Source organism: Haemaphysalis longicornis, unplaced genomic scaffold (genome assembly GCF_048455015.1).
Source record: "Haemaphysalis longicornis isolate Haplotype H1 unplaced genomic scaffold, Haemaphysalis longicornis Haplotype H1 scaffold_9, whole genome shotgun sequence".
NCBI lineage: Eukaryota > Metazoa > Arthropoda > Arachnida > Ixodida > Ixodidae > Haemaphysalis > Haemaphysalis longicornis.
Genome location: NW_027526460.1, coordinates 56,387,053 through 56,409,306, shown reverse-complemented (window position 1 = coordinate 56,409,306; position 22,254 = coordinate 56,387,053). Strand labels below are relative to the sequence as shown.

General features: G+C 46.8%; 2 protein-coding genes across 3 annotated transcripts; both read right to left on the bottom strand.

Annotated features, from left to right (window-relative positions):
* Positions 1-1,002: 1,002 nt before the first annotated feature.
* On the bottom strand, positions 1,003-15,433 carry LOC144152969 (sulfotransferase ssu-1-like). 2 transcript variants are annotated; one of them, XM_077684573.1, is made up of 4 exons: positions 15,218-15,433; positions 10,864-10,960; positions 5,539-6,212; positions 1,003-3,528 (listed from the first exon to the last, which is right to left on the bottom strand). In XM_077684573.1, the coding sequence occupies exons 3-4, from the start codon at positions 6,210-6,212 to the stop codon at positions 3,246-3,248; spliced, it is 957 nt and encodes a 318-aa protein (XP_077540699.1). In that variant the 5' UTR covers positions 10,864-10,960; positions 15,218-15,433; the 3' UTR covers positions 1,003-3,245. The 2 variants fall into 2 exon arrangements, with proteins under 2 accessions (XP_077540699.1, XP_077540697.1); XM_077684571.1 differs by lacking the exon at positions 10,864-10,960 and having other exon boundaries at positions 15,218-15,430.
* Positions 15,434-17,312: 1,879 nt separating this feature from the next.
* LOC144152117 (amine sulfotransferase-like) lies at positions 17,313-18,586 on the bottom strand. Its single transcript, XM_077683328.1, has one exon. It carries the CDS (start codon positions 18,487-18,489, stop codon positions 17,539-17,541), a length of 951 nt encoding a protein of 316 aa, XP_077539454.1. The 5' UTR covers positions 18,490-18,586; the 3' UTR covers positions 17,313-17,538.
* Positions 18,587-22,254: the final 3,668 nt, after the last annotated feature.

Sequence of the window (22,254 nt, the reverse complement as noted above, 5' to 3'; positions counted from 1 at the left end):
TTCGTTTCGCTCTTATGTATTTGTTTTATCGTAGTCACGGTTTATTATGCGCATTTCGCAGTTCGTAGCGCTGACGAGAGATGGAGGCTTTGGGGCACGGCGCCACGGCTCGTTCACGCTAAATGAGGACTGAGCAAGCTAATGCTTCTCAAAACTTGTGACCCTTTCCGTGTTTTGCCGGAGAGGCAGAGAGATAAAGAAAGACTGAGGAAGAACTTAGACAGCGAAGTTCGACTTAAAAATAATAAATAGAGCCCAAATACGGGTACATATATGCGGGGAGTGAGGTCGTTCCTAGAGCTCTTCACGAGGCAGAGGGGATACAAACCTCCCTGAAAGCCTTTATCCTTTCGTTCTACTTCAGCAATTGTTTCATTCACGGTGGCCACTCAGCCCCTTGCTTTCTCTAATCCACCAGTGGAGGTTAAATGTTCAATTACGTTTCTGAGTAGATGGTTTTTAAGGTATCGAGGGACGCAGCCGTAGTTCTACATTAGGGTACCTTTTTACACTGAAGCTGTGTGTGGCTCACTACTCGGGATTTCCTCGCGTCGTGGCCCATCTGCAGAATGAACTGTCCGCCAAAGTCGACTTTCTAGCCAATGCTCTGTACCTCTGAATTTAATGTACACATCTGGGGAAAACTCGCATTCCAGTTTGCCGATAAGGCAAGTGTCATTACGACCAATTTTATTTGCCTGTCAAAATTATTAGGCTTCTTAGAAACCAATGATTGAAGTGGTAGTGGTGTAGAATAAAGGGCGCAGCTATCACCGGCTAGCTTGCCAGCTATTTTTAGCAAAATAAAGGTGACGGAATGTTCCGTGGCCACGGCTATACGGAAAGGCGCATGTTGTAGAAATTTCTTAAGTTTGACGAACTGTTTTGCCAGACTTTTTTGAGAAGAGATTCGTGCAAGGAATGCAACCTGTGCTTCTGAGCTGCGTGAATTGTCTTGCTCCTGGAAACAATTACGTCCCCTACAGACATAAACATAGTAGATACCAATGACAGCATTTTTAATATATTTTATTAAAGCAGCATCAGTAAACAATTTCCATCAAATAATGCATTGAGCACATAGATGTTAGAAGTTCTGTCAAAAAGTATAGTTACGAAGTGTTACTTCGCAACAGCAAGGAGGCATGAAAACGTTTTTCAGCCCTGAGAGCAGAATTTTATATTACGTATCATGCCGAAGAATGCATTTCTTTTTTGGCACCGGATATTATTGTGGAAAGTTAACACATTCGTTTCGCAAAAAAAAAAAAAAAACTTTTTTGCACAGCCGTATACACAGTACGCACGATACGACAACATTCAGCAGAAAAAACAACAACAGATATACTGCGTGCACCTTGAAGCATCGACGTCTCAATCCATGATATGGTGTCAGGCAAGACTAAGGGAGCAGAGAGCAAGCCATTCCTGACACACATCGACCTTATCGGTTTTCTTGCTAATCCATATATGAAATTGGAAACGCTAGGTACTAGATTCTTTGTCAAAAAGTAGTCACACGTGCTGCATAAATAAATAGCAAAGTGGTTTGCCTGAGCGTTTTATCTCAAGTCTGTCCTAAAAGTGGTCCTTCGATGTCCTTTAATATATTTGAGCAAGCAGCAACACCATTCCAGTGTAGGTACCAGAGTCTAAACAATCCAGCTAAATTAATCGACATCACTTATACCGGCGGCTAATCCTTTGACGGCTATAGAATCTAGTGGACCGCAAGCTTAAGAAAGGTCCGCCAGATTGATCCTACAAATAGTAGGAACTTTCCTGAGGAGTTTAAAAAGCCTTGGCTGCCGATCTGTTTTCTTTTTCTAGATGGAAAAAAATAAACACTATGCACCTGTACTATGAAGGCAATATGTCGGCGTTCCGGATCTGGTCAGCACCATAATATGCATTATTTTCGTTATTCAAGCAAGCCGCACGAAATTTCTTTGGGACTCAGATGATTGAAGGGTTTATTTAAGCAAATTCTTGGTCGTTGCTGCAACTGTGATTTAAATGTCTGAGCGTAGGAGTAATGATCTTCAAGGAAAAAAAATAGTTGGGTGGTTCGCACACTAAGGTACACAGAAAAATGTGAGGCCTGCTATACAGCACCTTGAAAATATTAAGAACCAAGACGGTTTGCTTAAACCTGAGCCTGAATATTGTACGCACAGACTTTACCATGCGTAACCACAAGTCCAGGAGGAATAGCGCCTATCCGAGCGGAAATAGAACCTTCGAAACCGTGCCCTGCTGGTCGAAGACTTTTCATGTCCCTAGTCCAGAGGAATAGGCAAATACCTACAAAAATTGGTAGATTAGTACGCGCACAATAAATCAGAAAGTGATTGTTGAATGGAAATCTAAGGCCTGCTAACAAAAACAGGGTAGACCGTGGAATGTGATACGCATTAAGGGCGTCAGCCGCACGAAAAAAGTACTACAACACCCGCGCAGCTGGAAGGGAGTTGGTTTGTTTTCGGGGCTCCGTACAAAAGCCAATGTTTGCGCGCCTGGATGATCACTCGGAACACTCCTCCTTACAAATTATGCGCAGGTAGCGCTCGTCTCAACTGTGTTGTTTGGGAGGGATAGGACCATACAGGCTTATTTCTTAAAGACACACACACAAAAGGTATCTTCTATTACGAGCCCAGCCATCACAGTGTTTTTGCTTTGGATTTTTTCTTCGATCAGCTTTAAAACTGTTCGCTTTAGAATACTTTGCGTGATGGTGCTTACATGCAGCGCGTACTACGCAACAATTAAAATGGAATTGATATATAAAAATGGCTGCCCTTAGATGACAAACCTGAAGTCAGAGTAACAGTCATTTAGCACTACGTATGCAAAGTTCACTGAGATGTATATATAGTATTTAGGTACCTTCTAAGCGAAGGTACACGGAGGCTGCACTTCTATGTACTCCACCAATCATTTGGTCCTGCGAAAATACATGGCAATATTTTTTTTCTGTTTTCACTTCTGGGTTAGAAGAGAAAACACCGAAAACATCTGGATGAGCTGCCGCTGGTTTTCCCTTTCAATACCTGTAGAACAGACCTTATATGATAGGTGCTCGCGAGTGAAGGAATCGCATCTGAAAATGGCATCTTAGCATCAATGAGCAACGTATTGGCACAAGAGCGGTATAAATGTAAACACATAAGCAATGTTTCATTGCAAGCGCATTGTAATAACTTCGAAGCCTTAGCAAAATACAAAAAAAAATGCAAGCTTGTCTACATAACGCCATGTCGCTTCCACACTTCTGGCAGCTCGGTGCCGGCGAGCCTTTCAAGTATCTTCCTGTTGAGCCTCTCGTTCATCTCGGGCGTCAGGTGCGTCTTCCAGTCGCCCACGACGCCCTTGCGCACCAGCTTGGCCTCCGAGGGAGCCTCGTGCGTGACCTTGTGGAACAGCTGAAGGCCATCGGGAACCTCCTCGCCACCCTGCAGAGGCTTCGAGAAGAACTGCGCCAGGGAGTCATTCGTGTACTGCTTCATGGCGGACACGTCGCTGTACCTGCGTGGGGGGAACCGTAGCGACCCATTATTCTTTGAGGTCTCACGTAAAAGCCCAATGAGCGGAAATGTGTCGTAGTGCGTAGGACTTTAGAGCAAAAATAAATCAGTTCCACTCAACGTCAAGCGGTCAAGTGCGGACCAGTGATTCACCAGAAAGGCTGTGGCGCCGTTCTCCGCTCTTTGGTACCACCCCTCACACTGTTCCCCTACCTGTCTTACTACTGTCTTGATGGATTGAGCAGATGCAATTCAATTTTTCTGCCTTCGCAGTGCTCGCGCGCCTTCTTCTTGGACAGCTCGCACTCTTTTCTTTATCATTTGTTTCTTTTTCTGTCTGGAATGGCACTGGCGGAAGCCCTGTTTTTTTTGTGCTTACATGGTTGGCAGACATGTCCCGCAGAAACGTGTGACAACGTCTGTAGTGAATTATGCACGCCAGCGCTAAAACAGCCTTAAGTAAATATTTAAACGAACGACGATTGGCTATGAGAGTTACCAGTTAATGCAAGGTTACAGCGTCACACTAATATGAATTCTGTAATTGAAGATGGAAAAGTTTGCACACTGCTTGTATTTGTCCATGTCATATTGAGAAGACAACAGGGACTTGCGCATTCTCAACGTGCTATGGGACATAGGAGGCCCTTCAGGCCGCTCAAGTCTCCAAGTCTTATTGCCATAAACATCTGCTATGACTAAAACCATACAGTAATTAAACAATCCCGTAAAGGAATTTACGCCAGTGATGATCAGACCAGACCGAAGTAGAGTTATAGTGCCACAATGCAATGTTAAACACTGCGTTCGTCGTCACTCTCACAGTGCTAAGAAATGTCACTCTTAGGACCCCGCTTTTGGTTGCCGTTATGGAAGCAGTTATGGCAGCAAAGATTCAGTGATCAGCCGTAGGTATTAAAGGGTAGTTTCAAACGATTCTAAGGGCGATCACCTCTGGTAATAAGATTTTGAGTGTCAGCGGTCGCCGCATTTACCGCACTTCCGGTGCTCGGGTTAAATTTCGGGACTACAGGCCTCTCTGCGTGACCGCATGTTCTCTGGCACGCGGACACGCCGCCGTTTCCGCACTTCTCCTTTTTTGGTACGCAGGCGGTCACCTGTTCATGCCTGAAAAACCAGGTTCATCATGCGTGGGCCCATTAGCGTTTCAATTGTTTCATGCGTGCGTCACATTGCGCGAGAGTCGATGAGGCATGTGCTATCGCGACATGCATGAGGAGGGAGCGTCATGACGAGATGAAGCTATAGCGGCCTGCCACTGGCCAGGCGCTTCTGTACGTGCTCAAGAAACACCCTTCCCTCCCTCCCCTATAACATGAAGCTTCCACTCTGGCCACGCGACCATCCCCGCCGCCATAGTAGACGATGACAATGGAGGCCCATTTATATTGTTGATCACTTACGCTTCGACAGCAGCGATAATTAGTTATGCTGAGAATAAATTATTACAGGTGGCGCGAGGACTTGGCATTTCCTACCGACAACTGATGTTATAAAACAAGGCCCCGTTAAAGCCTTCGCAGCTTTGATTTTAGAAATCGACAGTTGCGTCAAAACGGCTGAGATAGCTGTGCAACGTTCTTTTCGACATCTCATCGTTTCCATGATATCATTACCCTCTGGCCTAGCAAGACCATTCTATTCGTTCTAAACCTACATATATTTGAGAACATTTATAAAACATTTATGCACAACTAAAGCTTTTTGAAGTCAGATTCGGTGTTAACACTGTCGACAAGAAAAAAAAAACGATTATGAACGCCCGCCTACTACCATTTCGTTATTACCGCCCTTCGAAGCCATCTCGGGCGCGTTCCTCGGTAGCTTTGTTCGGAAGGATAGCATTAAATTAAGTTAGGGAAAGCGGGAGGGCTCGTTAACTCAGTCGTCATAGAAATTATGTACATTAAATCTTTTTCGTATAAGGGACAGCTGCTTTAATTTACATTATGTCTAAGATATGAACTCCCCACGGTAGAAACATGAATACCTCAGCACATTTTCCAGGTAGGAAGAGTCCTCGATGAGCCTGTCGTAATACGACTGTCCCAGGAACTTGGCGATCTTGAGGACATTCTCTCGTGGCTCGGCCTTCATGTCTTCGTAATGAAGGAAAAGGACGTTGGGGTCGTATCGGTGTTCGTACCATCCGAGCACATGGTCGAAGTAATCGTTGAAGTCCGTCTGTCCTTCGCAAAACAGGTCAAAAAATGTCGCGAACGTCCCACGTGTGAAGCGGTAGCCAGGAAATCCCCGTGTGTGGTAGAAGAATGACGTCACGCAGTCCTTAGGGTTGCGGCACACGTACAGGTACTTGGCTTGCGACGACCAAGGCATCAAGGAGAATGGAAAGTGAGACTTGATGATTCCTGGACGCTTCATGGTCAGCAAGCATTCTGCGCCCGTCATCTCAAGAAAGGGGCTGTTCTTGAGGAAATCCAAGCCGTCCTTCGGCTTCTGGCCATCGTTGTAAATAAGGAAGGCAATGTGCTGGACCCAGGTTGTTCCGCACTTAGGAAAAGTTACGACGAACACGTCGTCGGGTGTCGGCTTGTAGTCCAGAGCCGACTGAAGAAGCTCCTTGTCGAAAGCGGTAGACAATCGGTAGCCGTCGAAGTCCACATAGTAAGGCCTCTGATCAGGGTCCTCTTTGGTTGGGTCCATCTGTAGTGAGATATCACAGTAAAATGAATAGCCACATATACTACGAATTTGTTGCAGCTCTATTATGTGATGTTATACGCGTAAAAGGTTAATAGCGATAGCAAGACCTTAGTTCTGAACTTCATGCGACTGTTCCGGGAGGAACTGCGGCTAAGGATAGACCCTCGCCAGAAGCATGTGTACTCTCAAAGTTTAGACGCATTGAGCAGCGGTTGGCGCCGGTTCATCCTCTCCAATAGATACTCTTCAACTAAAAGAGCTAAGCCTACCGTGAGTTCGATTCGCCATCATCCTGGCCACCAGCATTGCAAACACGCCCCCAGATGAAGGTCCAAGAGGTCAATCTAGATATACAAGTGCAATTGCCACGGGGTAGCCTGCCCTAGATGAGCGCGCACGTGGTTTATGGAGGTTAGTACGCTAGCTGTTTGCCGTCATAAACAAGACTGACAAACGCAAGAAAATTGCGAATGGAAGAAGGCTCTGGGGCAGCCCAGTGGCATTACTTTTTTTAGTGTTTCGCAGTGATTATAGACTTTCGGCTGTCACATATGCTAGTTACATCTTGGAGGAAGACGGCTAGGTCTCAGGGAAGCCGTATTTCTGTGTACAATTGAACTTCCCTTTTGAGATGCGGAGCATCTCATGCTCGGGGCTGTGTCGCTCCCTCCCTTGTCGTCCGCAATCCGCACTCTACTGCGCATGCGCGTCTCTTCAGCCCCGTCAGCGTTTGGGCTGACGTTAGCGCAGTCCACTATAAAAAGAAATAGTTAGGCGGCACCCGGTTTCGATCCCACGACTCTCTGGCCGCAACGGGAGGTACGTGGCGCTCTTCCCCCTGCAATACAAACCGAGACGGGAGCATGTGGTACGAACGCGCCTTATTTGCTTCACTCATTCAAACGACGTCAAGAAGCTACTGATACGACGAAGGCACGCGAAGCTGAACGTGAACGGAAACGACCAACTGAAAACTAATGGGAACTTCAGTCGACCCCATGGCTGCTTCGCATACTACTCAGGGTTCCTGTAATTTTACTTCTCTGAAAAACAATCTAGAAGCAAAACGCCTCTGCGAAACATGGTGCATGCTTTCAAATAAAAGTGGAAGTATGGAAGCTACCAATTTCATCGCTTCAAGAGTTCGGGCTCTATGAGTTAAAAGAAGACAGGAGGTGAAACGTCGCTTCCTAGGGAATCCAGATAACTTCAGGAGCTCTTGGCGCAAGTTAAAGTAGCATTAACTGTTGCCGGAGAAGAAACTGCGTGGACGCCGCGATCGGACTTTCGCTGCACAGCCACGTAGCGAATTGGGGCCGTTATCATTTCGGCCACCAGATGCCGCTACCCTCTCTTTCGCCATCACAGCTGCGGAATAAGCGTTGTAGTCGGCTTTGATTTTCATTCTGAAATTAGCTGGTCAATCGCTCGCCCCCTTTGCAATGGCTGTTTCGCCTCCTACATATTAGGTGTGAAGCCCCTTAAGGGCTCGGGCTGTCGGCGTCTCATGTTGTCGCCTCATGGCGTCGCAGTACTAAGTCACCGGGACACTCGTTTCAAAGACACGAGACTTACAGCAAAGCTGTACACCTCTACCCCGCAACGGTTTCATCTCCGTGGGAAAAAACGCCAAGGCGCCAAGAATACACTTATACGCTGCATGCTTCGCCCCTCATCAACGTTACGGTTTCATCTCCGTGGCAAAGAAAGCCAAGGCGCCAATAATACACTTCTACACTGCATACTTCAACTCTCCCCAGGTTTCACGTTAGTCGAGATGGCCCGGGATTTTATTCTCGCCCCGTGACATTTACGGTGTTGGCAAAAAGGGGACTAATCAGTGGTTGTAATGAGCCCAACTTAATTACTCCATAGTAGCAGCAAATATACGTTATTACAGATCCTTAGTGGCGTATAATGGCTTACTCTAGCGTTAAAAATCAATCACAAGACATCCTCCAGTAAAATAACGATGTTTGTTGATAATGAATTATATAAAACTGCATAAATCTGATATCTCTGATAAACCAAGATTTACCTTCTTTAATTTGCAGGCGAAAAGTAATTCGTTAGTGAGAAATAAGAAAGTAACGCTGACACTTCCCTCCTTTATGCCACGTACAAAGCCAAGCTTGAAAATTTTTTTAATATATAGAGAAGACCTTTAATAAGCCATGCTTTACCTTGGCTCATTTGGAGGCGAAAAGTGATTCGTCAATGCGAACTCAACCAGGAAAGCTTGCACTTCTCTCCGATATATTTCTGACACTGCGTACAGAACGAATTTCCGAAATCACGCTAACGACGGCATTCAAACAGAATTCACAAAATCAGCCTACAAAGGTTTACCACGTGTGCTGTTGGCACGTTTGCGAGGAACAATATCTGCGTCATTCGCAGTCCCGGTACAGTAACATACGGTGCTGGGTACCGGCGTCGGCAAGGCAGATGTCTGCGGCTTGCTTTTCGGTGCGCAGTTTTGGAAGGAGATGGTGAGCATTGGCTCCAGCGTACAATGTTCCGCTCCTATCACAACTCTGTTGTACAGACAGGGACACTTTTTTTCCGGATCGCCCTAGGGCGAGGCCAAACCCACCTTGACGTTAACGATCGATCCAGAGATGGTCGATATTCGTCCGGTGCCTCCACGTATGGCGCGCGTCGCAGCCCAGGTGTAGCTTTCGCACATAAAACCGCAGAATTACTTGTTATAAATCCTACCCCTGCACACTAGGGAAGCATAGCTTTCGCGACTCCAACAGCGCGCATGCGTGTTCTCGGGCTTCTGGGTTCGCATAATTACCAGCTTCCGGCAGCTGCGCTCCGAATGTCAGCTAAGCTCCGCAGGGTGACGCCCTTTCAGCATTCCTGTTGCGCAGATGACTCATCTGCGGCATCCTGCATTGTGAATGTGTGCCTCCCAGCCTAATAAGTTGACCCCAGGAGGAGAGAAAAAAAAAACAACAGTGGCTTAGCTCGGCTATGAGAGGATATACGTAGCGTGAGCTAAGGTTCAGCTGGTTATTCTTTGCTTTCCTGGTTGTCTAGGATTAGCTGATTATCATGCTTACTGCTGCTGAAAAGATTTCCAATCCAATACAATTCAATCCAATCCAGTCGCGGCGGCGGCGGTTCCGGCGCGCCAGCTGTGCGCCGTGTGACGTCACTGCTCCTCGCGCATGCGCAGCACGGCTCTCCAGGAGCCACGAGAAACTGCTCAACCTCGGCCAGTGTAGCTCGCGATACAATAATGTCGCCCCGGCTGTGGCCAAATAAAGTCTGTCTGTCTGTCTGTCTGTCTGTCTGTCTGTCTGTCTGTCTGTCTGTCTGTCTGTCTGTCTGTCTGTCTGTGCGTCTTAGAGTGACGCAGAAGGTGCTGTCTTTCTTCTGTGGAGACCATAGTCGGGTTAGCCCCGGGCCTATCTTTTCTAGCGCTACCAGCTCCTGCTATAGATCCCAGGTTGGGGTCTGGACTCCTTCCTGTTCCACAGCTCATATAAGGGATTGAGGTGGAGCAGTTACGGGTTTTCAGTGTAGGCCCATATGATGTGCGTCCTTCCGGCCGGTGCTTCGCAGAATTCGCATAATGGTGGGAAAAGTGTAGGGGTCATTTTTTTGTAAACGGGTTCCACGTGCAAAAATTGATACTCCTTGTACAACTAAATGTGTAATGAGGGTTAGCGTTGTAGGGATAGTTATTAGTATTGTAAAATGTATGTGTAGCGTGCTTGGATACAGGTTGGTGAGGGTGTGTGTTGTGTAGCTAAGTTCGGGGTCAGCGTACTGAGCCAAAGCGCTGGCTGCGGCGTCGGCCGCTTCGTTTCTTTCCAGGCCTTGGTATGCAGGCGTTCTGTATGTTTGGGGGGTGGGCCCCGGTATCTACGGAAAAGATGCGGATTATCAGCCGGTGAGGTAACGGTGGCAGGCCAATCGGGAGTTGGTTACAATGAACAGGTATTCCTCCCCGGTGGTGGTTGTTGCAAATTCAATCGCAGTTTCTCTTTCTCCTGTGGGGTTTGTTGTATTGAGAGTAACCGATGCGAAGGTAGTGCCTTGAGAGAATGGAGGAAAAAAAAGCTTAGGAGAGGCCCCCAGCTATCCCCGCGCATTGGCAAAAGTGTGGAGGAAGTCACGTGTTTTCGGCGGCCATTCGAAGTCGCGTTAGCAACGGTGTCCTAGCAACGGCCCGCCCGCCGTCCGCCAGTCATGGAGGAAAGGCAGCGCCTGCCTTGTCGTCCGATTGCGAAGATTGCTGCTTCGTTTTGCTGCGCTGTGGTCTTGCGGAACTCGAAAAGGATGCTGCGAGTTGCGCCAGCTGCGTCGATGTGAATATGTCATTTAATTTCTACTCGCAAGTGCACCTTGTACCGCGTCAAGCTATTGCTCCGGTCGCGATCACGACGCGCCTATTGAAGTGCAGATATCGTGAACGCGCCATCCCGTCGTACGCGCGGACACCCGTCAGGTAGATTTTCGGGAAAGGATACACGGTGTGCAGTACGTAGGCGACTTGCAACCGAACGATTCGCAACTCAATTTTTTGGTTATCGCCGCTGCAATATATAGTTTGCTAGGCCGGCAATGCGTAGCAGTGCTTTTGCAGCTGTTGCAAGGTAGATTCCCAGTTGATATAATTCCATCGTCCTATTACCTTAGTAGGTGTCCGTCTGTTGACTGGAAGAGTGCTGGATCTGGAATCTGGATCTTTTTGTGGTCTCGCTCTGGATTCCGCTTTTCAACGCTTCAGACTGCGAGGTTAGTGTATGAACGTTTTCAACTGATATCACCTTGAATATATTGACACTGAGACAAGTTGAAACTTGGCAAAAAAAAGTTTATTGACGCCACCCACCCTCTCCTTTTTTTTTGCTCAATAAAACGTTTTGCCTCCTCCTCCTCCTCCTCCTTCGCAAAAAATTTTATCGAAGGCAGGCGAACAACGGTAAAAACATTCCACAATTTTTTAGCTTGAAATCTGCATGAAGTGCTGCTTACGTATATATATAGAACGGCCGTTTAATTGACTAGTCATCTCTGGGATTGCCAGTGAAACTGCAACGCAAACTTGGGCACTTTCCAGTCCGGTAGCCGCACGGCGTTCGCCCACTGTTTGCGGTGTTCTCCATCGCTCGGGAACCTATAAACGGCGGCGATTGCAAACAAAGGATGAATGCACACCAATGTACAGCAATACTAGTCAGCGGAATGATGCACTAACCGGTGGAAAGTGACGCCCAATTCCTTGGGTACCGATCGCGACTTGCAGCCTGGCACCGAGCATTACGGCATTGTTAGAGCGAGCCGCTTCGCAAAACTGCTGCGGCCACACTGAAGGCCGTGTAACGGTGTAACCGCGCGTTTAGGTTCACGGTCACGCGCTGCAAAACGGCCTTCTACCTGCCTATCAGCTGATTTCCGCCGGCTCGGCGCTGGCAGATGCAGACGACAAGAGAGGCGATACAGGACGGAGGAGGCGGAGAAGGTGCACCGAGAGAGAGGCAAAAAGAGTCCGCCATTCGACTTACAGAAATGGCGTTTCCGGCTGCGCTGGGTGTGACGTCAGGGCCTCTCCTAAGCGTTTTTTTTCCTACATGCTCGAGAGTAATGATTGCAAAGGTACAGGCTGGGAGACTTTTTCGCACGTTTTGTGTTCGGTTTTGTGGGGTGTGTATGCTCGCGTATTTCACCCATTTACGCTCTTTTCATTTCCATATGGAGCAGGACGCCAGGCTCGGTGTTCGGCTGTCGTCTCTATATCATTAGTTCTCTCTCTCTCTTTCTCTCTCTCTCTCTCTCTCTCTCTGTGTGTTAAGCCACGTCAGTGTGTTAAGCCCGACCGGGTGTGAACGTAAAATTTATGATGGAGGTATTTATGCGGGCACTTCGTCGGATTTTCAGGTATTTAGGGTGCGTATGTAGAGAAATAGGCTTACTGTAACACGTTGTCGGATATCTGGGGTAATGGGATGAGGGATTGTTGTGGCGAGGTAAGGCGTATCCTAAGGGGTGTAGTACGCGCCGACCACTGAAAGAAGGGCTTGCGTTCGGGCTAGTTGGTATTCCATAACGTTCACCATAAGCGCACAAAAAACACACGGACGCAGAAGACAAGGACAAGCGCTGGAAGGCAGTCGCAGTGTAAGTTGACGGTCTCTGTGGGCTTCAACTAGTGCGCATCCCATATTGTGAATGACCAGTTGGATAAGGCGTGGAGAAGATGTGGAGCTAAGAAGTCCTATCACTAATGTAGGTTTGGTGGCCCGGCGAAGGATTGTGTCGACGTTTGTCGCGTTCCTTTGGTTTGAAGGCATGCAAAGGCGTTGCAAAGGCGATGCGACTAGTGAGTAGTGCTTGTGCTAGTTACAACGTCTCCTTTTCTTTCAGGCCGCTGTGTTTATGATTTACGCACCGTATAATATTTTAACATGTTCAAAGGAACAGAGGGAGATAGTGATACATGACTGTGTAGGGTGTTCGACAGGTCGCGTATTGACCCGAGTTTTCGATCACGAAGTGTGGGTTTTTACCCTCGTCTTATCGGAAGCAGAGAAATGAGCTCGGTGTGTCTCCAAGTCTCGTCTATCTCTAAAAAATTGTTCGGTATTCTTCTACTTGATCATTAGAAGCGCTTGTGAGTCAGAACCTCTACAGATAGGTCGACAATGTCTGGAATTTTATGACACGGCACGGGTTTATCTAGATATACAACTCCTGCACTGCCATAATCGTGAAGTGCACGAACTACGGGCGTTGATAAATTTTTGTAGCGAGCGATTTACAGCATTGTATTTTTGACAGAAGAGTTTTGGCAATGTATTGACGGTGAAAAAGTTCGCTCAGCACATTTGTAACGAATTTACTCGAGGCAAGGCGACTCAGTTTGTCTATGGCTTAGGACAGCGATTGCTACCTTCTGTGTGCCTTACTGTCTTGCTTTAGTAAAACGCACTGTTCTCTGCTACTTCTATCTCGGCCCACAGCACTGGAGGGTTTCCCTGATCAGTCTCAATCGCGCAAATATAGTTTATGACAGTGTAGCACCCTTTACCCAAGATTCAGAGGCGAATTTGTTGCATGTAAATGCGTGAAGTGCGAGCGAACACTCAGAATAAAACACGGCGTGAAAAGAAGTTTCACTACACGGTTTAATGTCCAGGAGGCGCAAGTGTGTCACTCACTGTAAGGGACCAGTGTGCTACACAACGTGCACCACTATAATGTTAGACGAAAAAATAAACCGATTGTTGTGAAACTCTAGGAAAATATTTTTGGTACCGGTACAACATTAAAGGGGAAAATGAACAATTCTCTTTGGCTAGTTTTTCCTCGATCCGGTACAGGTTAATAAATATTGCCCTTGCATACGAGACGTTTTCGCTTCTTTATACCGCGAGAAAAAAGGGCGTGTCTCCGCCGGTGCCCGGAATATAGCTTCCTAGGTGAGAGCAAAGCTTTGTGTGTAGAGTGATCGATCGCTCCAAAGGTCAGTTTGCTGATACGGGGGCTGAAAAAAAAAACTAACACACTAAACACCACCACGCGGAGGCCTAAAAGGTGCTGTCGGACTAACCTACCAGTAGCAAGCAAGGCTACCGCGAGGCGGCCCTAACTGCTTCATTAAAGTTTTATCCCTCCCCAGATGCTTCGGAAGTGTTTTCAAGGTGGGGGGGTGGCTCGGAAAATCGATTATTATTATTAATATTAATATTGTTATTATTATTTTGGTTCTGGAAACTAGAGCTCTTTTTTTTCGGTATCCGAAATGTATGGTTTTCTGCAGAGAGGTTTCCCCTGGATTCTCAAACTGAATCTTAAACAAAACACCAATTATTTTAAGTAATATGCAGCGGTGTATCCACTTCAAACCCCGTACGTGTTGCAATAATTAATGTTTTTATTTGTTTGGTCACGCAAAGTCAATCGTGCTCTCTGCGTCGCACTTTGAACTGCACTGTACGCCTTCACGCGTGATACAGCTGACACAACGTAGTGAATAGAATTCCGGAAAGGAAATCATTTACTCGCCGACATTCTAGTGATAGCAATGCGTCACTAACAAGTTACGAGAAGAAAACAAACTACAAGGGGAATCGGGAACTATGCAAAGATAAGCCTTTGAAGACGCGTCTGCCATCTGGCTAAATGATTTAGTCGTATTGGGCCTTGGGCTCTGGACCACTCCAGCCAGTTTTTGTTTTGTTTTGTTTTTTGTGTAACCGTACAAAGACGGGGTGGGGGGGGGGGGGGCCTTCGTTTTGAAAATAAGAGGGGCTTCCCCTGAAAGGACCCTGTCTCCCTCCCTGCCTGCAGCCGAGGGATAAACAGCGCGCGTAAGGCGTTTGGCCCCTTTCAGCGGGGCGTTAACCTAGGCATCGCAAATCAGCAGGCGATGCCCTGGTGTGCTGACTGCGCAGTGTCCTTGTAAGCTACTCCTCCAGAACTACTGGCGCCACTCAGCGGGACGTCTTCGAGTCTATATTTGGCTACAAGTGGTCTACCAGTGGTCGATAGCTCCACCGGTCGATCGCTGCTCCGAACGCTGCCAACGCCGCAAAACATTGCGTACAACCGGGCACGTGTTCCTTCGTGCTTTACGGACTCACGGAAGAGCTGTGCCGGGAGATGTCCTGTGGCCGTCTTGCAACGCCCCTGCGCTATTAAGGGCAAAATTAATCTATTCGTGCTTTTGTATGCGCCAAGGAGATGTAGCGGAAAACGGGTTTCTTCAAATCAAAGGTCGTCCGGTGAATTCTAATGTGCCGTAAACGGTTGAAAACGAGCTGGGAACGGAGAGGAAATTTAAGCTTTCCGAGACACTCCTGCAAGGCAGAACGGCACTTTCTGTCGCAGCAATCGTACGAGGCCCATAAAGATTGGCTTTCGTCCGCGCAGAAAAAAAAGAAAGATAACGGGCAGTGTCCCTGCGAAGGGCGTATATAATCTCTCTTGGGCCACTTGGCTGGCCATCAGCAAACAAAACAAAGTGGGGTAACAGCCATACTCACTGCGGAAACCGGGAATACTGCTTGTCCCTTTCTTCTTCCGCTGCCGCCGGCGACGTAAACAAAATACTGTGGGCGAGGCGAGGAGTAGCGCCGACGGTATCGGGGCCGGGTACGAGCTGTCTCTCCAGCTGTCGGGCTGCAACTTGGGCGGCTTCCAAGGCGACGATGGCGAGGAGAAGAGAGCTTGAGAGGGAGGCGTCGCCTAGCGACACCCGAGGAATGTGTCGCTTGTTGTGATCTTGTTTCTGCCTTACGTGTTTGTTTTATCCTCGCCATCGCTTATTGAACGCGTTTCGCAGTTCTTAGCGCTGTCGACAGATGGAGGTATTGCGGCATGGCGCGACGATTCGTTTGTCGGTCTGGCTTCAATGCTCCTCGTATCTACCGAGTCGAAATTTAGTGAAACAGGGAGAGACAAAAAGAAAGACAGAGGTGTGCAGAGGGTAAAAGGGAGGGAGAGGATGTGCTAGAAATTACGAAACAAAACGTGGCGAGCTGCTGGGAAATTCGAAGAGGAGCCGTAAATGCGACAGCTTAGGGCTTAGGAGATGCAATGGTAGCGTTCCATGTAATTCTCCAAGGGGCAGACGGGAAGAGGAGATAAAGAACCTCGCTCCCCTACTTTACCATTTCATTCTACTTTGGTGTGTATGTATTGAATAATCGAGCTTTTTTTAGAAATGAGTCAAATCTATTAATAGAAAATTGCAGAAACAAGCAAACGTTTGCGACCGCAATGCTGCCAAAGCAATTATATGGTATGTTCTACATGCTAGCTAGGGGAAGTTAGCTTTAACAGCGTTGAATTTAGGCCTGTTAACAAAATGTTCCCTTATTTCTTCAATTCTGTACGGGTGGATTTGACTTATTTCGAAAAAAAAACTACTGTGTTGAATAACCTTTAATGAAATGGGGAAGGCCAAATGACGGTAATTGGGGAAGGGGAAGAAGGGAAGAGGAGAAGGAGGAGGTGCTGATCAGTCAGTCCCGATTAGGGCTCGTTGGAGGTGTAATTTACCCGTTCATTGACGGTGCATTGTACGCCCCCTGCTTTCTGAAAGCTAGCAGAGCTTAACGCCGAAATGAAAATTGCCTCTGATCGTTCTCGCTCCCATACCGCTTCATTCCGCTCATTTTTTAAAGGAATGATTCATTCGTGTGATGCCGTTACGTAAGGAAGACTTGCACATTTGTGCGAATCCTTCACTCATTATTGCAGAAGCTCATTGATTTCTTCAGACATCGTCCTTCTCATTATTCGCTAAATAAGAGGCATTATTATTATAGTTCCCCTCAACACACACCCGGGACGAACTTCACGGGATCTCTGATAAGATTTCAGGAAAAAAAGGGGGACAATGCGTGAATTAAGATAGTCATCGGAAGAACAGAAAGGAAAGACTGGTGCGGGTTTCAGGGCGTTTCAGCGAAGACTGAATGTTCCTATTCGTCTTGCATAAACCTGAGAAATAGTGCGTTGCTTGAAAGCAGCATGCTGTAGACTAAAACAAGAGCTTGACCTATGCCTTTCCTTCGAAAAGTGCAACTTATCCAAAAGCGGCAATTCTGTCCGTGCGCACAAGCAACAACCCTGCTGAGTGGTCGTTAACTTTACTGTGGCTATACCACGGGTTCTCGACGAGACTGCATTTATACCCAGTATTTATACAGAGCTGTTTCCAACTAGGGTAGCCTCCACGAGCCGCGAAATTCGTGCCACTTAGCGGGACGAGAAACTCTTCTGTGTCGGCAAATTAAACCTAGACAGCCCTTTTTTTTGAACATCCACTTCATGAGAGCATGAGTATAAGACATGAATTAGGCTCTCTTTTACAAGGAATGCCTTCATTAATTTGGCCTCATCTACTTGAGTTGAGAAATAAATCACTTCTAGGACTGCGAACCAACATTGGTTATCTTAAATATTTTGCTTCGCCGTGAAAATCAGGTTTGCGCGTAAATTAATTTGCGTTATGGTGCTATATAAACCTCCACACCTTTCGCTTACACTTCAAGCACGAGGAGTAATCGCCTGCAAGTTCTTTATTGTCTTTGCCGATTCACAGCACGACAGTGGTTTTTCTTCTTTTTCCCCTTCATTCGTCGCTCGAAAAGCCCTTCTTGTCATTGCATATTCCCTTTTATTAAGCGAACTTTGTTGAAATCGTTAAAATTGAGCTATTCTTGCAGCCTCAGGCCTCCTGCGTGAAACGCTGGCTACACGTTCCATGAAATGAGCTTTACAATAGTCTATACATCGGGTGTCGGGATTCGCGAGAATGGTGCCCGACTGCTTCTTCAGCGTTCAGACGAATCGGCTGTCACCTTGAGTACAGGACAGCGCTCGCCACATCCCGGCCGACCTGCTCTGTTCGATCGACGACCCTTTTTGCGTCATCGGCAGTCAGAACATCTTTCCAGGCGCCGACCTTGCCATTGCGCACACACCGGACGCTCGACATGGCGTCGAGATATCCGGAACACTGAACGGAGGCGTGGAACGACTTAACTCCTTCAGAAAACCTCGTATCCTCCGTCATCTTCTCAAATGGAATGTAGAAGAACTCCTCGATGTATTTGTTCGTCTTCTTCTTCATGTAAGAGACGCTACTCTTCTCATGGCACTTCTTGAACACACTCCTGCTCTGGAAGAGCTTCGGTTCTATTCCCAGAAAGCTCGAGACTCGCTTCAGCGATTCCGTAAAGTTTGAGTGCAGTTCCTCGTAGCTGAGCCAGAACACGTTTGGGTCGTCTTTGTGGTCGTACCACGATCGTAGGTGGGAGAAGTATCCGCGGTAGTCGACGGAATCGGCGCAGAAGAGGTCCAGGAAGTCACCCAGTTTGCCGTCCCCGAACTCGTAAGCGGGATAGGTCTGTAGTCGCCGGAACATGCCGGCACACACGTCGCGAGGATCGCGCACGAGCACGATGTACTTGGCCCGCGACGATTTAGGGATCAGGTCGTGCGGCAGATGCGAGGTTATGATGCCAGGTCTGGGCGCCTCCTCCACTGCTTCGGATCCTTCCAGTTCGAGCAACGGAAAGGTACGAAAGAGGGTGGCCGCATCTTTGGGAGAGGAACCGTTGTGAAGCAAGACGTAAAGGATCTGTTGCATCCACAGCGTTCCGCATTGGGGGTATGTAACGAGGAAGACGTCGCCATCCTTGGGCCTGTACTGGAGACCTGAAGTGAGGGCGTAGGGCGGGTAGAAGTTGGCCAGCCGCAAGCCTGAGATGGACTCGTAGAATGGCAAGACGCGCTCGTCCTCCATGGGGTTCTCCTAGGCAGTTTCAGCGCCCTCTTGGCGATCGCTTGCCAGTTTGTTAACGGCTGGATTACACGCCGCGACGCTGGAAGTTCGAGGACTGATTCCTGCGTTGGAATAGAAGGTACACGTTAGCTAAAATCTCTAGGCAATCATAGACAAAATCTAGCTTACATCCTTACTTGCGAGTCTTCTAGGAATTGTAAAACGTTTTAATTTTGAATATAGAGTATACACGCCATAATATCGTCTAAAATAACCTAGACTCAAGATGGAAAATGTTCAGTAAGCAGCTTCTTGCTCGGAAATTCACAATTCCTGAAAATTTAACCTAATAAAACGCTGCCGAATGGTATTCCTATGAACGTATGTCCTCGCTTTGCAAAACAGCAGCTGAAAATCATTAGGGACGCTCCCACGAAATATTCCTCAAACAGACCTTCCTTACGTTTAGGTGTGCAATACATATGAAGATCTAGTTGCTGTTTGTCTGGCAACAAAATGAATAGAAATCTAACAAAACGATTTCTTGGTAAACGTTTTAATTACCCTTTCTTTCCGTCTCTTTCGCCGTTGAAGTAAACAATTTGAAAACTGATATAGTATGCTTAGAATACTAGGAGCCACCCATTTTACATATTATACAAAATAACACATTGTTATGAACATTCTTTTCACTTTGAAAGGGTGGCCAGTAAGCAGCACCAGCATATTTTTCAAAAGTGTTAACTGCAACAAAGAATGAGGTTCCAGCGTAGGTGTTTACAGAGCGGTATCTTACGATTGCCCCCGGCGCTTTTTCGGCGGCTTATATTCGGCGCTCACGAGGCTTAGCTTCTGCAATGGGTTGGACCAACTCATGCGCACAAACTCGCTGACTAGCCTGACGCTGTCGTAAGCTGCCGATCCGTGAATAGGCTGGCACCTCATTCTTTGTTGTTGTTGACACTTCTGACTACGTCGCACTTAGACCGGCCCTCGCCTAAGAGAGACCTCAAAAAGATTTTGTAGAAGGCAATATATAATCATGATAATCATGATCAGTTTCGCTCTCCAAATCCTAGTGTAACGGCCGCTTGCAACGAAATTTTTGCACACTTGAGCCACGCCTTACGGGACAGTACTAGTGACATAAATGAGCGCCCTCACCGCCACCCCACCCCCTCCCACACACACACCTCCCGTTCAGTTGAACAGGTCGCAACACTCGGCTTCAATCTAAGCTTTAGGGGGCTTAATTCATGAAGCTTTTGATCTCCTTAATACAACAAAACTTCAACCAATTTTTTTCACAGGCACTATACTTTACAGTTTATGTAAAAATAATCCCAGGGGATCACCCCCGAGGTCACAAAGCCTGCAACGATCAGCTCTTGATGAACACCTATCTAATGACAACAATTATCCAATGAGCCCATATCATTCGGTAGGCCCCAAGGTTATAGCTTTACGAATTGGAAGACCCAACCGTGGGAATTCGCCATGTATCCATATGTAGGTACTGAATTTAGCAGATGGCTCTCTAGCTCTACAAGTAAGGTGATCGCGTTGCTACTTCGCGTCCAATTTATAATTCCACCCCATCTCTTGACAATTCCTGCATATGTGTCATATGTCACGTGTGCGTAGCATCGGTCTTGAGCAGAAGCGGCATCTATTTCTGAAGTTTCTATATCCATTTTCGCCACGTTCAACAGGACATGATGAATCTTTCTTCTACTTCCCAAACAGTAAAGCGCTTCATTGGGACGATTGCCTCGTTAGAATAACACTGACACTACTTTAAACCCAAGCTTCGCTCAAATAAGCTATATAATTACGAAGAAAGGGAATGGCCATGCGACCCCCTAGCTCACTTCTCGCGCTGGAACCTATGACGTGGTATGAGCAGCTGCGCGATTGGCTGTGGCCACCAAAACCCAACCCAAGTTTAACAGGGCTTACAAACTTCAAGAGTGAGCTATTTGCGCTTAAATTTAATGCATATCCTATTAACAGCAGTAAGAATGGTGGGGTGAACAATGGAAGTTAGAACACACACGTAAACATACAATCACCGGTGCATATACTGCGCGCACTATGCCGGTTATACATGCACAGCCGTCCGGCGCGTTGAGCTTACTCTGGCCAACTTGCATAAGCGACATTGTCTTCTGTGATTCTGTTTGTCCAGCATACCCAATGTTTCACAAAATGCTTACCATCAACCGTAACAAAAATTAACCAGGTACAAATCTGGTCAAACACAAAGCGAGTGCGGACAGCGGTCCTATAGTTCCGACCAGCATCGTAGCGCCATCTAGGAGGACTGACGGTAAAGACGTTTCGTCATTCGCTGAGGCTCTTGACTAACGTTCACTTAAGTGACTCAAGTACCTGCCCTAGATACGTTATGCAGACGTCACTAACGCACTAACGGGTGAGGAGACGCGCTGATAAAAAGTACAGTAAACCTCCGTGGTTACAAAATCCCTCGAGACAGTAAACTCACTTCGTTATATCCGATACTTCACTAAAAGCGGATTCTGTTTGCTGGCAGTGCACTGCAGCGGGGATCATGAAACACTTCAAAGAAAGCGAGGTTGCGAATACAGAGACTTTGTTATGGTTTGCTGTACCTCTAAAAGTAACTATCTACCGCGGACGCTACAAAAGGACTTTCGACAGCTCTTTTTAAGAAAATATTCCTTCCGAGGGTATTCACTGCTTAGAGGATCCTGCGGGAATCTCACTGAAAAAAGACAAATTTTAATGCTCTTGATCTTACGAAGTCTTTTTTTATTTATTCATTTACCCTAAAGGCCCTTACGGGCGTTACATAGGGGTCGCAATGAAAAAAATAACACATTGCAACATTAAAAACAGCAACACCCCCAAAAGTGCGAATACAAATACATTCATGTCGAAATGCATAGTTTCAAAAAAAGGGTACACAAAAGGCGCACAACAGTTATCCAATTCCTAAAATGCGAGGGTTAAAAAATGACCCAGGTTCAAAATAACACAAACATCGAACATTGAACCAATCTAAGAGGTTCAAAAATGACACAAACACTGAAAAATGATTTATACATTGAGGAATAACCGCAACTCTTTGATAAATGAGTCGTGATTACTGAGGGTGACGATGTTACCTGGGAGCTGATTCCAGTGACGAATAGCAAGTAAGAGGGGCGAAAAGGAAAATAGGTTGGTACGCGCGAATATTGGTTCAACTTTGAATGCACGATCTAAACGGGAAAAAACGCGACCAGCGGGTCTTATGTGCGAGGTAGCGAAAGAAGACTGGCTGTGGTATAGCCTATGAAAAACCGATAAAAGACTATAAAGCCGGCGTTGTTGTAGAGGTGGTAAGTTCAGGGATTGTTTCATTTCTGTTATACTTGATGTTTGTGAGTAGTTCCTGAGAATGAATCGGGCAGCTTTATTTTGGAGTGCCTCAAGTTCATTTACGAGATACGACTGATGGGGGTTCCAGATTAGCGCTGCATATTCAATCTTTGATCGAACAAGTGTTTGGTAGGCCAGAAGCTTTGTGGATGTGTTAGCTGATTGCAGATTGCGCCTAATGAATCCGAGTGATTTAGAAGCTTTGCTGGTTATTGTATCGATATGGTGATTCCAGGTTAGATCAGACGTTATGTGGACCCCCAAGTATTTTACCATGGTTACGGTTTGTACAGGCAAACTATTGAGAAAATAGTGACGGGGCTCAGACGCGCTAGTTTTGGTAAATGTTATGGCGTTAGTTTTGGGCAAATTTACTTCCAT